The sequence below is a fragment of the Leuresthes tenuis genome, unplaced genomic scaffold (genome assembly GCF_036924035.1).
Source record: "Leuresthes tenuis unplaced genomic scaffold, fLeuTen1.0.hap1 SCAF_9, whole genome shotgun sequence".
NCBI classification, from domain to species: Eukaryota; Metazoa; Chordata; class Actinopteri; order Atheriniformes; family Atherinopsidae; genus Leuresthes; species Leuresthes tenuis.
This window is the reverse complement of record NW_027325363.1, coordinates 6,097,259-6,116,275: the sequence shown is the minus strand read 5'-3', so window position 1 is coordinate 6,116,275 and position 19,017 is coordinate 6,097,259. Positions and strand designations below refer to the sequence as shown.

At 39.6% G+C, this 19,017-nt stretch overlaps 1 protein-coding gene across 1 annotated transcript in view; it reads left to right on the top strand.

Annotated features, from left to right (window-relative positions):
* myo7aa (myosin VIIAa) overlaps positions 1-19,017 on the top strand; it is a 50,805-nt gene that overhangs the window by 15,534 nt on the left and 16,254 nt on the right. The window contains exons 5-22 of the mRNA XM_072392022.1: positions 23-144; positions 1,897-2,039; positions 2,398-2,511; positions 3,074-3,142; positions 3,223-3,307; positions 3,532-3,608; positions 4,059-4,178; positions 4,429-4,571; positions 5,217-5,427; positions 6,786-6,921; positions 7,379-7,485; positions 10,786-10,923; positions 11,591-11,749; positions 13,021-13,113; positions 16,187-16,281; positions 16,414-16,498; positions 16,617-16,835; positions 17,272-17,379. Coding sequence (XP_072248123.1) covers positions 23-144; positions 1,897-2,039; positions 2,398-2,511; positions 3,074-3,142; positions 3,223-3,307; positions 3,532-3,608; positions 4,059-4,178; positions 4,429-4,571; positions 5,217-5,427; positions 6,786-6,921; positions 7,379-7,485; positions 10,786-10,923; positions 11,591-11,749; positions 13,021-13,113; positions 16,187-16,281; positions 16,414-16,498; positions 16,617-16,835; positions 17,272-17,379 — 2,224 coding nt within the window. The remainder of the gene's footprint in view (positions 1-22; positions 145-1,896; positions 2,040-2,397; positions 2,512-3,073; positions 3,143-3,222; positions 3,308-3,531; positions 3,609-4,058; positions 4,179-4,428; positions 4,572-5,216; positions 5,428-6,785; positions 6,922-7,378; positions 7,486-10,785; positions 10,924-11,590; positions 11,750-13,020; positions 13,114-16,186; positions 16,282-16,413; positions 16,499-16,616; positions 16,836-17,271; positions 17,380-19,017) is intronic.

Below are 19,017 nucleotides of genomic sequence, written 5' to 3'. Positions count from 1 at the left end.
CACCGATGATGCGGTTTCGTAGCGGAGAGTCTGGAGCAGGAAAAACAGAAAGCACCAAACTGATCCTGCAGTTCCTGGCTGCCATCAGTGGTCAACACTCCTGGATAGAACAGCAGGTCCTGGAGGCCAACCCCATCCTAGAGGGTGAGAAAACACATTTATGATGCTCCGTAGTTCCATGACTCTGGTTCCGGCTGATTTGAGTTTTCTCTGTTTAAAGTTTAATCTGGTGTTTCTGTTCTTGAGGCCTATGACTGGTTTGGGCCTTCAGGTGAAACCTCTGTATTTGCGCACATGAAGACTTCTCTGTGTGATAAATACAACATATCCTCCGATCAAAATGACCAAACGGGTCTTCGGTTTATATCTTTGAACACGACAACACAAACTGCTGCTCCTACAGGCAGCAGGACGGAGATGCAGCTCATATGAGCTTTTCAAAGCTGGAGCAAACATCACTGCCAAGAGTTTCCTTTAACAAGGAAAACTTTTTACTCTGATTGAGTAAGGAGCTGATTGGTGCTGTTACAAACTGTTAGATACGACAGTAGTCAATAAAAGCACTTTAATAAATGACTTTAGTCACTTCCTGGTTGTTTTTAGCTGATGACAACAAAACAAGAACCAAGCTGTTGATGAGACCCGTCCTCGTGTTTCTGCTGAGAGCTCCTTCTACCACATGTTGTGAGTCAGCTTTAACCCTTAGGAGTCTATTTCATTGATTTTTCATCAATTTCCTTTTATTTTTGTGTAAAAGACGTCTGTCGTGCATGCGGTGGGTTTTGAGATTTACTGAGTTTATTATCGGCCCACTAAGGGCAGTATGCACCGCCTTCTCTGACATTTCTATCACAGACTCCTGAAGGTTAACATGCAAACACCACCCCTGGGAGCAGATTAGACCTTAAAGTAACACGAGAGAAGTTTGGGAGCTTTACAGTTATGTGCTTCTGACTTGCTTTGAAATACACTGAATACTCTGACGCACATTCCCAGGCCTCGGGGCTGAGATACCACTGCTCACAACTTTGGTTTCACACTGTTTAACTTTATAGTTGTTTGACATTTTGTGGGCTTTTTGATGGCATCTTTGTGGCCGCTTCATCATGACAGCAAATCCATGTGTTTGGCTGTATATGTGCAGGGCGCACACAGAGATCTGTTTTTCATGACTGTGTTATAAATAATCAAATTCTCTAGTGATGCTTTAAATTCTTTGGAAAAATTGAAGACACAGCCCACATCTGTCCATTAAATGTTCAGACATTAAATTTGAGAAATTTAAGCACCTGAAAAAGCATTTTCCACAAATCAAGCTGTCAGTTTATCTCATTGTCCTCCTTCAACATCTGAGTTTCAAGTCATGAATTTCTTCAATCCCCCTTCAATTTGGAAGTAAATATCCTCAAATTAAAGCTGAGAATCTGTACTTTAAGCGCATATCAATGCCTTAATCAAACTCTTTGGGCTCCAAAGATTTCTAATGAATAAAACTTAAATATCCTACTCAGAGACACATGTTGTTAGTTTAATTGTTGGAAATAAATGGCCTGGTTAGCTAGTGACCCTTTATACACACAGTTTATTTACAGTTGCCACTTGAGCTATATGTATCAGTCCTCAATCAAATACATCTATCAATCATTCTAATTACAGCTCAGTGACACCCTCAGGTGAGACAGAAAGGAAGACATTTCCATAAAAAACATCAATAAAATTCAGACCAAGATAAGAAACTATGGCTGTTATGTAAAACATTTTAAAAAAGCACTTCAGATTCACTAATAATTCAGAAACTGATTACTTTTGTGTTCATTTGAGTTTTGTTTATAAACCTGGCCTCATATAAAAGTTTCATAAAGTCATAAAGTCTGGATTCTGTCGTTTCTCCTCCAGCCTTCGGCAACGCTAAAACTATCCGCAACGACAATTCGTCACGCTTTGGGAAATATATCGACATCCACTTCAACAAGAGAGGAGCTATAGAGGGAGCCAAGATAGAACAATACCTGCTGGAGAAATCCAGAGTCTGCCGACAGGTAGGCCTTCAGCGGAAGCTGTTTACACCTGTGGGCATCAGGAGACCTTTGAAGAATCGCATGTTAGTGTAAGCAGGCTCAGGGAATCGTGTTAAAGTTAGAAAAACAGAAAACTGCTGTAAGAAGTAAAGGATGTAGCTGTTATCTGTGGTGATTCTGTCATATGTTACTGAGTTATGGGCTTATGTCACATCATGGTGTCTCTTCCCTTTACCTTCATGTTGTGTATATTAAAACGTTCTCATTGCCTGTGCTGCTCCAACCTCTGAATTAAGACCATATAAATCCATATAAATCTTCATGTTTTACAAGAGGTAATGTTGCTACATGCAGTTTTAGTTCTTTCTGTAATCTGCAGGCTTATGATGAGAGAAACTACCACATCTTCTACTGCATGCTGAAGGGCATGACTGCAGATGAGAAGAAGAAGCTGGGGCTGAACAAAGCCACCGACTACACCTACCTCACCATAGTGAGTTTTGATCTTTGTTCGGTCTCTTATTCATTCTGTCTTAGTTTAGTTTCCAGATTAGTAGTCCTCGGGTTCCCTGTTTGGTCCTCAGCTCCGCATGGCTGGAGAACCCGGGGAAGTTTGAGAAGTCTCATGGCATTAATAACATCTTGGATACTGAGATTGTGCCAAAGTCTGAGCGCAAGGAGGAGACTCACTTCCTCATTGTGGAGGGCTTCCTGCTTTACAAACCTTTGATCAACATGCTTAACCAACGCTACTTTATTTCCATCCCCTATGAAGAATGCAAAAAGAGGAGGTGCTCGAGGAACTATGTGGTGCCTATAAATAATCTGTTTATTTGTTTAAATCAAGTCTGATGTTGTCTTGCACAAAAGAATGATCCCAGCCTTTTCCACACAATGAAACATAATTCCACTCTGTTTTTCTGTATCGGATCGGATTGTATCGGGAGGCCATAAAATCTGGATTGGGACATCGCTAATATAAACTGACACATAGTCCAGTGTTTTCTTTCTGTTTAAACATGGACTGTATTTCCCATCCATCTGTTTCTCTGCAGGGTAAATGTACAGTTTGTGACGGCCGAGACGACATGAAAGAATACTCCAACATCCGCTCTGCAATGAAGGTACGATGAAGGTCACTTTATAAAGTGTGACTCCTCTTATATTTGAAGTGATCATGTTTCCATGTGCTTTGTTTGCTCAGGTTCTGATGTTTACTGATAAGGAGAACTGGGAGATTTCTAAGCTTCTGGCTGCAATATTACATATGGGAAACCTGCGATATGAAGGTAAAGAGAAAAAAATTCTTTGTGATGGCGTTCAACAACTTTTTGACACACTGTATGCTTCACAACATTCAGCGTTATGTTCCCCAGCTCTTTAGTTTCCTTTAGTTTCATTCCTTCAGTAAAGCCACTGCAGTCCAGACTGATGCGTTTGAGAATCTTTTGCATTGAGTACCTGCTGGTTTGTTCTGTTGTTTTGTTTATCTTGTTGACCTTTGACTTTGCAGCTCGCACCTATGATAACCTGGATACCTGCGAGGTTGTCCGGTGCCCCCAACTCACCACTGCTGCTACACTGCTGGAGGTGACGCACAAACGCACACGCTTTCATAACAGCTCTCGATCTGTTTCAGTAACCGCAGATTCATCTTCAATGACCACGTATCTCTCACATGCTGCCCCCCCACCCACCCTGATCTTTGCCTCCGTTCTGGCATCATTTTACAGAGTAATCATCACTCAGTTGTCTTGAGTTGGTACAGCAGAGGATGAGAGATGCTCTGAATCATGCCCAAAGTTGGACAGTGTGCACAATATAGTTTTAATGAAGATTCAGAATCATATTTGAAAAGGATTCAGACTTTGGAACAAAAACCAAATGCAATATTTGTTCTCCCAACAGCGACTGAACCCCAGGACTCTCTGAGTCTTTACATCTAATAATCCACTCTTGTCTGTAATCGCTGTTCAATGCCATGTAAGTGAAAACATGAGCAGATTGAGGTTGAAGGAGCTCCTGTGCTTGTGTGTTCAGGTTGATAGCAAGGATCTGATGAACTGTCTGACCAGCCGAACGCTGATCACCAGAGGAGAAACCGTCTCCACTCCACTCAACATGGAACAAGCTCTCGATGTCCGAGACGCTTTTGTTAAGGTACAACACATAAGTATTGCGCCGATTGTTAATTCTAGTTAATCAGCTCATCAGATAAAACCTGTCTTCACTGCCTTTGTTGCACATTGCTGCGTATTTTCGCCCCGTGGATCAGAGGAATACTGTGGAGCCATCATTAGTACATGGAACATATAGACAAAGACAAACTAAACCGGGACTCAGCAGAGCTCAAAACGTCCAGGAGGGGCTTTTTTCTGAACGATGTCTCGGCCTGTGTGTATGTGCGCAGGGTATTTACGGGCGTTTGTTTGTGTGGATCGTGGAGAAGATCAATGCAGCCATTTACAAGCCTCCATCCTCGCAGCCCAAAGCTCTCAGACGCTCCATCGGACTGCTGGACATCTTCGGCTTTGAGAATTTTACTGTAAACAGGTAAAAACGCACACTTATCCCACAGTATCCACCCTGTTTGTTCCTCTTTTGTTTCTGGTCAGACCAAACTCAAATGTCCTGATTAGTTCAGAAAGCATCGTATAAATTCATACTACCAGACAATGCCAGAGCTTTTCAGATCAACCTTGACTTGCTTTGTTTTCCATTGAAACCAGGAGGACTGCAGTTAAAACACACCTTTCCTCATTTCATGTAGTTCTATTGATCTTTTAAACCTGTTTGTGTGTCACAAACCTGCCTGGTGTCGTTTTCCTTTCCACATATGAACAGAGTGTAGTAATCATTTTTATTATCATATGAAATATACACTGATAAGCCTAAACACTGGGACTGCTCACACATTAAATACATTACGTACTGACATGCGAATAAGACATGAACTACCAAACGTATTCTGGTTGTACAGTCAATGTTTTGCACATTCATCACTGTATATTTGTACATTGTCTATTTGGCATCAAGATTTCTCTCTCATTCCCTTTATTTTCATCTTTCTTTCTTATTTTATATTGAATTTATTTTCTAACCAGAGAGACAACAACCGTCTACGTACTTGGCGAATAAAGCTGTCAGTAAGGCTGCCATCCTCAGTTATTTTGCTTCTTCCCGCCCTTCTTCCTGCAGCTTCGAGCAGCTGTGCATCAACTTCGCCAACGAGAACCTGCAGCAGTTCTTCGTCCGTCACGTCTTCAAGCTGGAACAGGAGGAGTACAACCTGGAAAACATCAACTGGCAGCACATTGAGTTCACCGACAACCAGGACGCTCTGGACATGATTGCCATCAAACCCATGAACATCATCTCACTCATCGATGAGGAAAGCAAGTTCCCCAAGGTACACATGCCCAGTATAGCTCTTCTGTTCGGGATCTGCTGGTTTGTGTTCCTTCAAAGGTTGATCATCGTAAGCCTGTTTCCGAACCAGTTTGTCTGTAACACCTTTGTGGAGACTTTTCTGTCTGTGGGTTAAACACTTCATGTAAAGTGTAAGTGTTGTCTCATGAAAACAAGCCGGTAATTGTTAAAGTTAAGACTGTTTGTGTTGTTTTCGAGCAAAGTGGTGACTTTCAGCTCACTATTTACCTGTCCAGTTCTGGTTTGCTGCTGCAGCTGTTTTCAGAAGAGGAAGTCCAAACCAGAGACAAGAGACAGTTAGAGATAAAAGAGTAAAATCTGGACTAACATTTGCCAGTTTTTACTGCAACTGTTTGAATAAACAGGCTCAAAACATAACTTTACAAGGTGATGATGTGTCAGTGTTGTGCTCACAGCTTGCCACCAAGAAAAGTTACCTGGTGATGCTGAATTTATCTCTTACATTATTGCATCATTCAGTGTTAATTCTTATTTCTTTAAGAATCATTATTAAATTATTGTTTTATCTTAGAAAGGACAGACTGGATAGTTCATGTTGTTAGAAAAGCTAACTTGGTATGTTGGTGTAGTTACATACTGGGACCACTGGGGGGCAGTAAGGGCTCGCAATTCTACAAGGATCATCATGTTCATCCTTATCATGGGTCAAAAATAACAATATGAATAAAATCGTAGAGTTCATATTTTACAGGTGTATTTTATAGATCATTTTGCTTATGTTTACATAAAAATTCTACCAGTAATTAATCAAACAATCCTATTTTAATAAGAAGAAAAGCAATGTTACATAGTCTGCAGTTCCCAACTGTGACCACTGGAGGGCAATAGATACAGACGAGCTTCATTAGTGTAAAATTATAACAAACTCAAGTTCTGCTCCAGCAAAAAAACTTGAGAACAATAGATATTAAAGTCAGAATTTGGTTTATTTGAATGCTTTTAATGACACGGACATTGAAATTTGTTTGCTAACCTGACGTTTGTTCTGAATGTTTCTTTCCAAGCTGAAGGACTGAAGTTTCGTGAGCTCGTCACCCAGAAATGTTTAGGCAAAACAATACAAAAAACACCACTAAGACAGACATCTTATTCACAACAACTAAAAGACATGTATATACATGACAAGCAAGTTTCTTTTGGAAAAATTCAGACCAGCTCAGACAAGCTAAACAAACCAATTTATTTGGGTAAATAAAGGTAATGACAGACTGATTTAACCCCAAAAAAGATGGAATGAATGTCTGGTGTTAGATGGGTTTCGCTTAAACTCTCAATAACCAAATAGTCTGTTTTCTTTTCTCTTTTTATCTCCTGCAGGGAACAGACACCACAATGCTGAACAAGCTCAACTTCCAGCACAAACTCAACACATACTACATCCCACCAAAGAACAACTATGAGACTCAGTTTGGCATCCAACACTTTGCTGGGATTGTTTTCTATGAAACAAGAGGTCAGAGTCGCTTCACACACAGCAAAGACATGAGCACAGAGGATGATTATTGTAAATATAATATAAGTCTTATTCTAATGTGACTCTCACTGTCACACAAGCAGAGCGACATTTCACAGGATCAGCTTGTTTGTTTAGTTTGCTCAGATCCTTAACCGAAGCAAAAGCACCACAGTTTCAAAGCACGTACAAGTCAAAGTGTTATCAGCTGTCAGTAAAAATGTATTAGCAGCTAAAAACATATGGAGAAAATTGTCAAAGTGCTCATTCTGACTTTAAACGTCAGCCATTGAATGTCCATTCATACAGTGACAGAGTTTAGTGGTTCTTAGCCCAGGTTTAGGGCTCCTGATCAATCTGAGGGCTGCAGAGATGATCGATAGGAGCTCAAAGACGAAAAGAAAACACTTGTTTTCTATGTGCACGTTGTAACACTGTGTGCGCGTGTGTCCTGCAGGTTTCCTGGAGAAAAACAGAGACACTTTATATGGTGACATCATCCAGCTGGTTCACTCCTCCAAAAACAAGTTCATCAAGCAAATCTTCCAGGCTGATGTTGCTATGGTAACGAGCAAAGACAGATTAACACACAAACAGCGACATGAAATGTGTTTGTAGCATCGGGTGGCATGTAAAAGGTGACTTTTAAGGCTTTCGTCTTCAGAAATAACGACCACAAGGGGGCAGAGTTTCACCACAAAGGTGTTTGTTTACATTCCTGTTCGAGATTCAACATTAATTAATAAGTCTGAAGTTCCTGTTTTCAGCCGACAGGATGACAACATTTAGGAAAGAAACTTTCCTTCATCAGCTATGACGTTGATTAACCACAATCTCCTTTAAATTTAACAGAAAAATCATTATAATGACACTAACAACTAACAAAAAGACGAGCATGTGCTAATTTAACTGCTGAACGTGTCGCAATAACAGCTATCTTCACATACAGTTTACAGTGTAGGATTAAGCAATGCTGCATGTGCACAAGCTACAAAAACAGCATCCCAGCCCAGCGATGGTGACCTCTATAGAGTTCTACCACACCTTCCTCTCTGCTGCACTTTTACGTGTTTGCTATCTATCTATAGCAACAGGATGTCTTTAATAATTATTATTACAGCAGCACTCTAACATCCCTTCAGGGATTCATAAAGCATTATTGAATTGAATTGAACTGAACTGAAAGGATTCGGCACAAAAACAACGTCATCCTGCTGCTGTTACCAAACAGAAGTGGATCAGCTCTGCATCAATGTGTGCTAACATGCAGCCAGTCGGCGTTGTTTTGTCTTTCCCAAGAAACGTTAAAGTTCTGCATCAGATTTAATTTCCTTTACTGCCTAAAAGCTGTTTCCAGTGAGGAAAATCAACTCCAATATTTACACTCTTTTTCTGTCATTTCATAATTTTCTTGCCTGAACACAGTTTCTTTGTGGGAGGAGGTGGTGGCAAAGGTAATATTCTCTTGCCAGCAGCTTCCCCCATTTCTGTAATTAATTTGCTTTTAACTAACTTCTACTCATCGCATCACTCAACTCATTTTACGATGATATTCTGGAGGAGTCAAATGATCATTTTATGGTATTGCATGTATGAACAGGTCACCAACATGGAGTCAGTGAGCTCAGCCTGCTTCATTCAACCCCAGTGTGGGTGATTCAGTAAAATGTTCTGTTCAGTGACATCACATTAGACAATAAACATCACATATGGTGTTAAATCATGAGAGTTCAGAAGGAACAAATGAGTAAAGCACCTGAGGCTGTTTTCTTCTTCTGCATGTTTTGTTTTATCTCGCATGTTTCTCAGTAACATTACGGTCTTCTCTGTCTTCCCTTTTTCTGTGTGGGGGTTTATGTGTGCGCACTTGTCTGTGTGCTGCTTCTTGCCAGTTTCTGTGTGGTTATGCTCCTGGTGCTTCACTTCTTCCCAAGGTAACAAATAAATAAATACACCCTTGTCTTAAAAAACAAAAAAACCTCAGTTCATTCTCCTCTTCGTCTCTCTTTCATCTCATCCTCATCATTTCTAACGTCACTCATGGTCTGAAAATAAAAAAATCTCACGTTTTCTCATCTTTTCAGCTATTAACCATTGTCCTTAATCCCTAATCTGTGATATTGGTGTGCGTCATCCATCTCATGCATGTAGTAATGTCATTTATTCATTACAAACATATGAAAAACATTTAAATAAATAAATAATAACCTTAAGGAGTGCTTATTAGTGGCCAAAAAGAGAAACTAAGACAAAGCAGTGAAGTATAAATGGTGGAAGTCTACAGATTTACTTTGATTTTATATTTTTAATCATTAGTGGTGATGTCATACTTTGCCTAATGTACGGTAGAGCTGATAGCTCTTATAATATAGATAAAGTTATAATTAATTTAGTGTCATCTTGATTTCTCTTTTTTTAAACATATCAAATGTTTTCTGAACTATACCCCAAAAAAGTGTGATTGTACTTTATATGTTTAACACATTGCCAATATCTCAAAAATATTATATAACCAAAGGCCGACATGATAAATATACTGCTCATTTAGTTATTATGATTAGTACTCACCTATAACCTGGTACTGGCTGGTTTGGTTTATCTAATACTTCATTTTTTTTTAATTATGCTTAAATTTGTACCATGCAATAATTAAATATGAAACCATGTTTTAATTTTAAAAAAGTATTGACTGGGAAGATCATATTACAAAAGATAACATGACAAATTGATGTAGTTTCTCAATAAAACCACGAGAGGAAACTAAGCACTCATAATTCTACTATCAGTAAAAAATAAAAATCTAATAAAATCTTTCGGTACATATATATATATATAGAAAAATTTACTTGAATTTACAATTTTTTTTTAACAATTCTTAATCTTCCCAGTCATTTTACTCCCATTTTAATACAAAGAAACAAAGAAAAGTAGTCTCAGCAAAAGTATGTAGTATGTAGTTCATGACTGTGACCACTGGGGGGCAGTGTACATATACACGAGTTTCATTAGTGTGAAAACGTAAACAATTTAAGTACTTTTCCGGTGAAATAAACTCATGCATAACAGATATCAAGTCAGAATTGGGTTTATTGAATTAAATTAATTGTGATAAATATTTGCAAACATGATAACAAGCTATTTGAAGGGTTGACGTTTCGTGAAAACACTCAATTTAACTGTTAACAGGATACAATCCAGCCACAAATAAGTAACTTTTACAGTTAGGCTAACTCAACGGTTAAACGGCTAAAGTTAGCTAACCTTTAGCCGGGCCTCTGGCCTTCGTGCTCCTCTTGAGATTAAAAGGACTTTCCACCTTTGTGTTTTGTGTGTTTTCCCTAAATATTATTTTTAAAAATGTAGTATAGATCACAAAATGTGTTGTTGGTATGGTAGTTTTTGGTGTTTTGGGTAGTTATTTCGATTAAAATGCCTTATCTATTCAATGATTTGTGAATGTATCAGTAGTTTCACACGTAGAAAATATCATAAGTTAGAAGTTAGTGGAAAAATCCTCCAATATTTCATTTAACAAACATTTAACAGTTTTTAAACTCCCCACGAATAAAAGAAAAAGTCTGACTTTAGGAGCTGAAACCATAATTTCTGCTTTAAGAACAGCTGGATTTACTGTTGCTTAACTAATTAATCAATCAGATGATTGATTGTCACTGCTCTGTCTACACTTTAACATCTGAGTTGTCAGCCAGAAAAAGGCTTTTATATTCAGAGGCAGAGAAAGAGGAAAAAGGTTTGTGCCGCAGTTCAGGAAGAGCAGAAAGGGTCTTTTTTGTTTCTGACCCTGACACTTTTGCTGCTGCTTCGGTTTGGGTGCATGTGACTCTGTGTGTTGTGTGTTTTTAGGGGGCAGAAACCAGGAAACGCTCTCCCACTCTGAGCAGTCAGTTTAAGAGGTCTCTGGAGCTGCTGATGAGAACTCTGAGCGTCTGTCAACCTTTCTTCGTTCGCTGCATCAAACCCAATGAGTACAAGAAACCCATGGTGAGTTCCCCCTTTGTGTCTTTAGAAGCTCAGTAAGTTTATTTGACAGGATTTGGTTGACAATCAGTGCTGTGGAGGGTCAAAACTCCTCTGTAGTCAGAGGCAGCCAGACTCAACATAGTTTGTGACAACTCTAATCATTCATGAGCAATAAGGGGTTGATAAAAAAAAACATTTGGACCACTTCCATACAAAGGAGGGTCACTTTACTTATGGAGCAGTTTGATGTATGAATGATCAGCTGAGATCATGTCTGTCACAGCGCCGAAGACAGTCAGTCATGAGTCACGATTTAATTCTAACACACACCGACATTAACAGACAGACAGACAGATGCTGAGGTAGGGATTGACAGAGTAAAAGTGTAATATATACATAAAAAGGTGTGATATTGAGGGGAAAGTGATGTATATTTATTTATTATTATTATTATTTTAACATTCAACTAATTTTTCTGTGTGAACCTCTCAGACTTTTCTCTGACAAAAGTAGTTTATACACTGCTTTATTTATAAATAAAGAATAAGAACGTAAAGATGAGGTTTGGACTTTTTCACGTTACCAGCCCTACGTTTTTCACTTGATGACTTTAATTTAATTCAGAGTTGTGTCATTTTTAAAGCTGGTTTTAACGTGTGATCAGTAAAGGAAGCGTTTCTGTCTGCAGCTGTTTGACAGGGATCTGTGTGTGCGTCAGCTGAGGTACTCGGGTATGATGGAGACCATCCGTATCCGCCGTGCTGGATATCCCATCCGCTACACCTTCGTAGAGTTTGTTGACCGCTACCGAGTGCTCATGCCTGGAGTCAAACCGGCGTACAAACAGGTAGTGTTAGTGTGTCGGGTTCGTTCACTTTACCTCTAAAATGCCATTTAATATGTCCACATTTTTCTTTCTTTTTATTATTTTGCTTTATACTTTTACATTTTCAATGCACTTATTCTTATATTTTGCTTAAATCATCATTCATTTTCTTGTTCCTTTACAAATTATATTTTTTTTGTGTGATTTTAAGTGTGAACAGTTGTTTAAGCTGTGTATTGGCTGAGATTAAAGGTTTTTTAAAATATCCTTTAAGACCAGACGGCTGTGTGGTCACAGCATCATATTTAGTTTTAATGCACAGAGCACAAAAATAACAGTTTTCTGCAGAAGGTTCAGTTTTGGGTTGTTTTGTAACCTCGGTGTTTCTAAACAACCAGGTTTCAGAACAGCATCGGGGGACCAAAGTGCTGTAAAAACTATTATGAATTCAATCAGGAGTCTGTAAATCTGCAATGATTATGAACTAAAGTAAACAGGAAAGCACCATCGGGTTAAATTAAGCGTAAAACAAACAGTTCTTGTTTGATAAAATCCAAGATATTCTGCTCAACCAGGACTAAAAGAAGTGAATAGTAAAAGTTTTGAACTGTGTTTTAAATTGATCAAAGAACCGGGCAGCTAATACGTGAAAAAGCAGGCTGTTCCACACATGTCACCTCTGTTTTTGAGCCGGGATCGAGGAATGTCCGAGAGTATTTGGTTGATAGAGCTCAGGGATCAGGCCAGACTGTGAGGCTGGAAAAGTTCAGACATGCAGGGTGGCAGTGCGCCGTTAACGCTCCTAAAAACAAGTAATGAGATGGAAGCCAGTGTGCAGAGGCCAGGTGCACAGGTTCGATGTGATGATGCCTTTACTTTCCTACAACTGGTGCCGAGAGGCCTTCACATGACGAAGGAGCTGTAACACACCAAGGTTTCTGGCATCAGGGTGATGGGCTGATTGTACTGCAGTGCTCATTTAATGAGAAAAAGCTTTGAGGATGAAGACTTTCTTCTCTTTCGATGAACTGTCCCAACAGGGTGACGGTTAAATTGCGTTTTTACCTTCAGTAACTCTTCCAAAAGAAGTTTTCTTGAAAAATGGGAGTCTGCTGTCAACTCTCCTCTGAAACCACAGATAAAACCATCTGTGTGCGTTTGTGGTTATGAAGGAACGTGTCCCCCAATGGAACATCTTTTTAATAGCTTTTGGACAGATAAATTAGACTTAAGAGGATTACCTTATTGATAGAAGTGAGACATATCCTTAACCTCCATGTGTACATCATCAGGAGGACCTGAGGGGAACCTGTCAGAGGATCGCTGTGGCTGTGCTCGGCCGAGATGACGACTGGCAGATGGGAAAAACCAAGATCTTCCTGAAGGTACTCCTGCATTAAAGGGCAATGATGCGATAAACAGTTAAAGCAATAAGAAACGTACAAAATGTATGTATGAAGCTTTTGGAAAACAAAGCGCCCTTTATGAGGTTCAGAGATATCACAGCTTTGTTTTACAGGCCTGAATCACACTGGTTTGCTTCAACGTCGCCTGACATTTCTGCAGGTTTTTGATGGCGTCTTTGTTCAACATGACAACATGAAAAAAAGAGAGAAAATGTTCCAAACAGAGTCTGATCAAATCTGTAATTTATGACAACATTCACAGCAAATGCATCCATGATGACTTTGTATCACAACATCATCTGGGGACAAATCACAAAGTGATGCTGAATCATTCCTCAGTCCTTCACCACTGCTGGCATCCAGTCCTCTTTATTCATATGGCACAAATTTAAGATGAAAGGTTCCCAAAGTGCTGCACAGAAAGATAAAAAGCAATAAACAATAAACACAATAGGATAGAATAAAGTAGAATAAATTAAATTACAATATAATTGCTGCATCAGGTTGCTGCTACTTCATTAGCGCTTCATACATTCGCATTAATGAATATTAATATAAACGTTTGAAATCAGGCAGTTAATTATTGTAACTCTGACTGGGAATGAACCAGTTCATCCCAATCGAAGCTCTGCTGGGATTGTTTCCAGTTCACGCCTGCTTACAGGAACAAATGTGTGTTTTTCTCTTTTTGACAAACTTTATCTGGGCGAGTATTACAAGTATTCATTTTGTTTCCTGCCCAGCGGGGGCAGATGTTGATGTGAGGTCAGAGGCATGTCCGCTGGCTGATCGTCATGGTGACTAACCCTCTTTATCCCCTCTGAGGTTAAATGAAAATATCAGCTGTTGAAGATTAAGGCTCAGCAGTTTATTCTGTCCCGTTCAACGCCTTCTGTCAAAGTATTGTCTTTCCGCCGCTGGTTTTGTTTTCCTTCTGACGGAGAAATCTCATGTTTACCCCAAAAATGAGTTGCAGAGGCTCAGAGACACAGCTGATATCTGCTTTTATATCAAACTTTGTTTACATGTTGCACACTGACTCTGAAACTGTCACTTACTTTTTATCTTTACCATGAAAGTAATCTGAAGATAGTTTGTGCCTTCAGCTGGTTTTGAATATCTTTTAACCTCTCAGGTTGTGTTTCTAGAACAAATTTGAAGTGTTTTAACGCTGTTTCCTCAGAAAGGAAAGAGTTCCCGGTCTTAGGTTTAACTTTAATATGCAGCTAACTTGGTCAAATAAACGTTTCTAGTCTTGGAGTGGAGGGAAAGGGCAGATTTTTACAGATGAAAGCAGACAGTTACACTTGATTCAAATGACTTTTGAGGACAGTTTAAACAAACCTGAGGCTTTAAATTGATGTTGTTTTCAGAGCATCATCAGTTAGTTCTAATGTAAGTAAAAAAACATCCAGAAGAGATACAGTGTTGTTATTTTCTGACTCTGGAAACTTCTTGTTTGAAGGTGCTTCTTTCTTAAGTGTGAAAACTGACCCAACGCACACTGTAAAGCGTGAACGTGTCACATCTGAATGAGTGGAAAAAAACTACGGTTTGACTGTAACAGTGTTTAAAAGTGAATTTTACCAGAAATCTGTTGACTCTCCTGGATTGGAAGCTTTTCTCTGTCAGGCCTTTCTGCTCAGCTGGACAGGAAGCACAGCAGGAAGGAGAGAGTGCAGAGGTTGCGAGCAGGGCAGCATCCACACTTCCCCCACAGGACGTGGTTACATCAGCCTGACGGCGGATGGACAGATGGAAGAATTTCTAAATGTGTTCATTTGTCAATCATGTTAGGAGGAAGCTGCCAGATTGAAGGTTGTAGGGATGGAAATGCTTTAAGTAGCTTTTTAGTTTGCTGTTTCCTGACTTCAGATGGACTAAAGTGAAGTTTAGATATTTTAGGAGGTCAGATATTTTTAGCCATGTTATCTGGAAAAGCAGTTTATGTCAGTCAGTCCAGCTGTCTTCATTCACTTTCAAAAGTTGGTGCAACTTTTCCTGCTGACTTTTGGTCATTTGTTTTGAAAATGGACCTCATGTCTCCTTCTGGAGGATCAGTCTGATGATCCCTTAAGATGTCTATGATGGCAACATTATAAAAATAACTCCTCTTAAAGTATCAACTCAGCTCAACTTTCTTTTTATTGCACCTTTCAAACATGTAACACAAAGTGCTTTAAAGAACAAAAGCAAGATTTAGACAAACAGCCACGGCAAAAAGATGAAAGATTAAGAGCAGAAGTTAAAAATATATGGATATAAATGGTTGTAGGTATATGAAATAACAGCTTGTAATCTTTCATTAATCCAGTAAATATGCAGAAGTTTCATCTTTGTTTGTTGAAGATGGGGCACAGATAAAACTTGTATTATTATAAAACCTCACAGATAGAACAGAACAAACCTCAGTCAATTAAAAGGTTTATTAGCTAATGATTAGAAGCAAAGCGTAATAATGTGGATCCATTGAGTGAGTGGAATAGTGGAGCAGTGAGTATCAATATTTATCAGTATCTTATTTATCGTTATCACTGCATCAGTGTCACAAAGACATTTAGACCTGAATAGGACCGGCAGCGGTGTATTATTAAGGGCTGTATTCCACTTGTTTGTTTGCTATCTCTGTTAAAACACCAGATTAACACCATATGTTGAGATGTTTGTTTATATATCACAAAGTCATACGGTCATCGCAACATTCTATATGATTACTGCACGTTTTCCTAATATCGTGCAGCTCTAATTGAAATTAATTAAAGCAACCGTGTGGTGTTTTAGAGCTGGTTGTCCACAGCTTTGTTATATTTCGTTTTAACGTATCTGCTCACTTTGATCCAACAAGTGCCAGCTTGTGTGGATGTTAACTTGTGAGGAAATGATCTGTTTGACGATGCACTCATCAGACTTGTGTGTTACGACATCCAGTCCTCAGTGCCTACAATCTGCAGCAGTCCTGCCTTGAACTTTCCATGAAACTGAGGAGTCAGAGCAGAAAAGCTGAGCTGAAAAGAGTGCAGTTGAGACTGTAGTTTTCTCTGTGCATGTGTAGGATCACCACGACATGCTGCTGGAGATTGAGAGAGACAAAGCCATCACGGACAAGGTCATCCTCATCCAGAAGGTGGTTCGAGGCTTCAAGGACAGGTAGGCTTAAAAATCCTGATCTCACCCCCCGAATCCTTTGCTGAAAGCAGATTTTGACCTTCATAGAACAGAGCAGTGTGTCTTTGTCATTTAAGGTAAAACCTCGTATTTGATTGAATTTCTTTCCAACAGATCTAACTTCCTAAAGATGAGGAAGTCGGCTCTGTTTATCCAGAAGACGTGGAGAGGCTATTACTGCAGGAAGAACTATGGAGCTGTGAGGATCTTTCTGTGTTGTACTCACATGTTACGCAGGCAGTGAACGCACCACGTCAGGGAGCGGTGCACACAGACAGGACGGTAAACTTTCTTCTTCTCTTGCTCTGCTTCTGCAGATGCGAGCGGGCTTCTCTCGCCTCCAGGCTCTGGTGCGTTCCAGGAAGTTGTGTGCATCGTATCACGTGGCCCGTCAGCGAATCACAGGCTTTCAGGGTCGCTGCCGGGGCTACTTGGTGCGGCGGGCGTTCAGGCACAGGCTGTGGGCCGTCATCACCATCCAGGCCTACACCAGAGGCATGATCGCCCGCCGGCTGTACAAGAGGCTGAAGGGCGAGGTAAACACTCAGAGTAGTGGAAGTACGGTACTGACGTTCAGCTCTGAGGGGTTTTCATATTACTTGTTGATTTAACATAACTTAACGTGATATTACGTGTCTAGTTGCAGTTTAGCAGGCATTCTGCTGCAGAAATATACAGTAAGTGGTGCTTACCACTTACACTTTATGTAACCTTAATGGCCCAAAAAGCTTTTTAATCCCCCGTAGTTCCTCATTTGTCCGACTTCCACATTTGTGTCGTTTTTACTTGTTTCTGAGATTCTTTTTAAAAATATTTTGACTTCTGTGCCTTATTTAATTCAAGTAATAACTTAATTTACAGCCTTAAATGAATATTTGTCCCTGTCCATACCTAACATAGCATAACCTGGAGATTTGACTGTGATTTTGGCTGCAGCTTTCTTTCACTTTGGACTCGTTTCTCTGCCCTCAGTACCGCAGGAGGCTGGAGGCCGAAAAGATGCGTCTGGCTGAAGAGACCAAACTAAGGAACCAGATGTCTGCAAAAAGGGCGAAAGCTGAGGCTGAGCGCAAACACCAGGTAAACAAACCCTGACCGTTAAAAGCATTCCTAGTTTCTACTTTTTGTCACATGCAAAAAAAATACGTCTTTGTAAATGCTAAAAAACTTAAGTAGGGCTAAAAAAAAGTAAGTGTCGAGTGACGAGGCAAATATATGTCTTTGGTTATGTATCCATGTGTGTAATTATAGAAATTCCTCCTCATATTTGAACATTATTTCATCAAAATTATGAAATAAACACGAACATTTGAAAAGAGAAAATAGTCTTTTTGTTGTATTTTATAAATAATGTTGGGTAATAAATGTAACCAATGAGCTGCACAAACTGACCAGACTGCAAGTATTTAGACTTCTGCAAACATTTTGGTCTTTTTCTTTTGAATTAGGGGAGTTTCATTTAGTGCATGTGAGCGGTCAGTGTCTTTCCTGCAGGGGACAGCAGTCAGAGCGCTCTTAGTTTGGAGAGAGCTGGATGAGGCGAAGCTAAAAGCTACGACGAAGAAGGCCATGAGAGGAGCAGATTTTTCACCATGTAAAAGGACTCAGACCTTTAAAGTTTCATTTTCATACTGTTTAAAACGGGGATGTCCACATCCGGTCCTCGATGGTCAGGTTTTAGATGTTTCCCTGCTTCAATACACCTGATTCAGATGAATGCATCATTAGCAGGCTTGTGCAGAACTCAACAATCTTTTGAATAGATCCATTTCATCTGAATCAGGTGAGTTAAAGCAGGGAAACATCTAAAACCTGCAGGACAGCGGCCCTTGAGGACCAACTTTGGACATCCCTGGATTAAAGTAACACTAGATAATCCTAAAGTTGTGGGATGAATCTCTCGTGTGAGCCCTGCACATGTACAGCTGTACTCATGAATTTGTTGTCATGTTGAGGCCACAAATACACCATGAAAAGGCCATAAAAATGTCAGGGATCTGTAATGTAAAACGATGTGGTGCAGGACTGGAAGCCAAAGTCCTGAACTGTGGTTCAGCCCCCAGGCACTACAGAGCACTTTCAGGCCCAATCAAAGTCTTACAAACTTATCTAGTATTGCTTTAAATTCTGCATCGTGAAGTTGTTTAATTTGTCACACTTTGGCAACATGGACTACGTTACGGGATGCAGTGTAAAAATCCACAAGCTAGTGTCAGTTTTTAATATTTAAGGTGTTTAGATGATGAAAAATACGCTCTTCTGGGGGCGCCGTTCTGCGTAGCTTTTAGCTGACGCTCAGCAGTCAGGAAACCATCGGATTTTCCAAACTGAGAGCGCTCTGGCCGCTGTCTGCTGCTGCTAAGACTCTGACTGCTCATAAGCAACACACACAACCCCCTTAAAAAGAAAATAACTGAAATATCTTCAAACTTTAAACACTTAAACAATCAATACTAAATTAAGGACAGAGTCTTGACTTTAATTTAAGTATGTTTGAAATCATGGCTGAAGAGAACATATTTTCCCAGGTATTTTTTTCTCTCAGGTATTCTCTGAGATCAGGAGTAAACAGCTTACTCACTAAAGAGTATTTAAAGTACTTAAATGTGTTACAGGGTGTCATAAGTACAGTAACAGTCTGACTTCTTTGAACAGAAGTCTCCAGGAATAATCTAACTCTGTTAAACTCAGATCATGGTCACAGTTATTCTTGTTTTG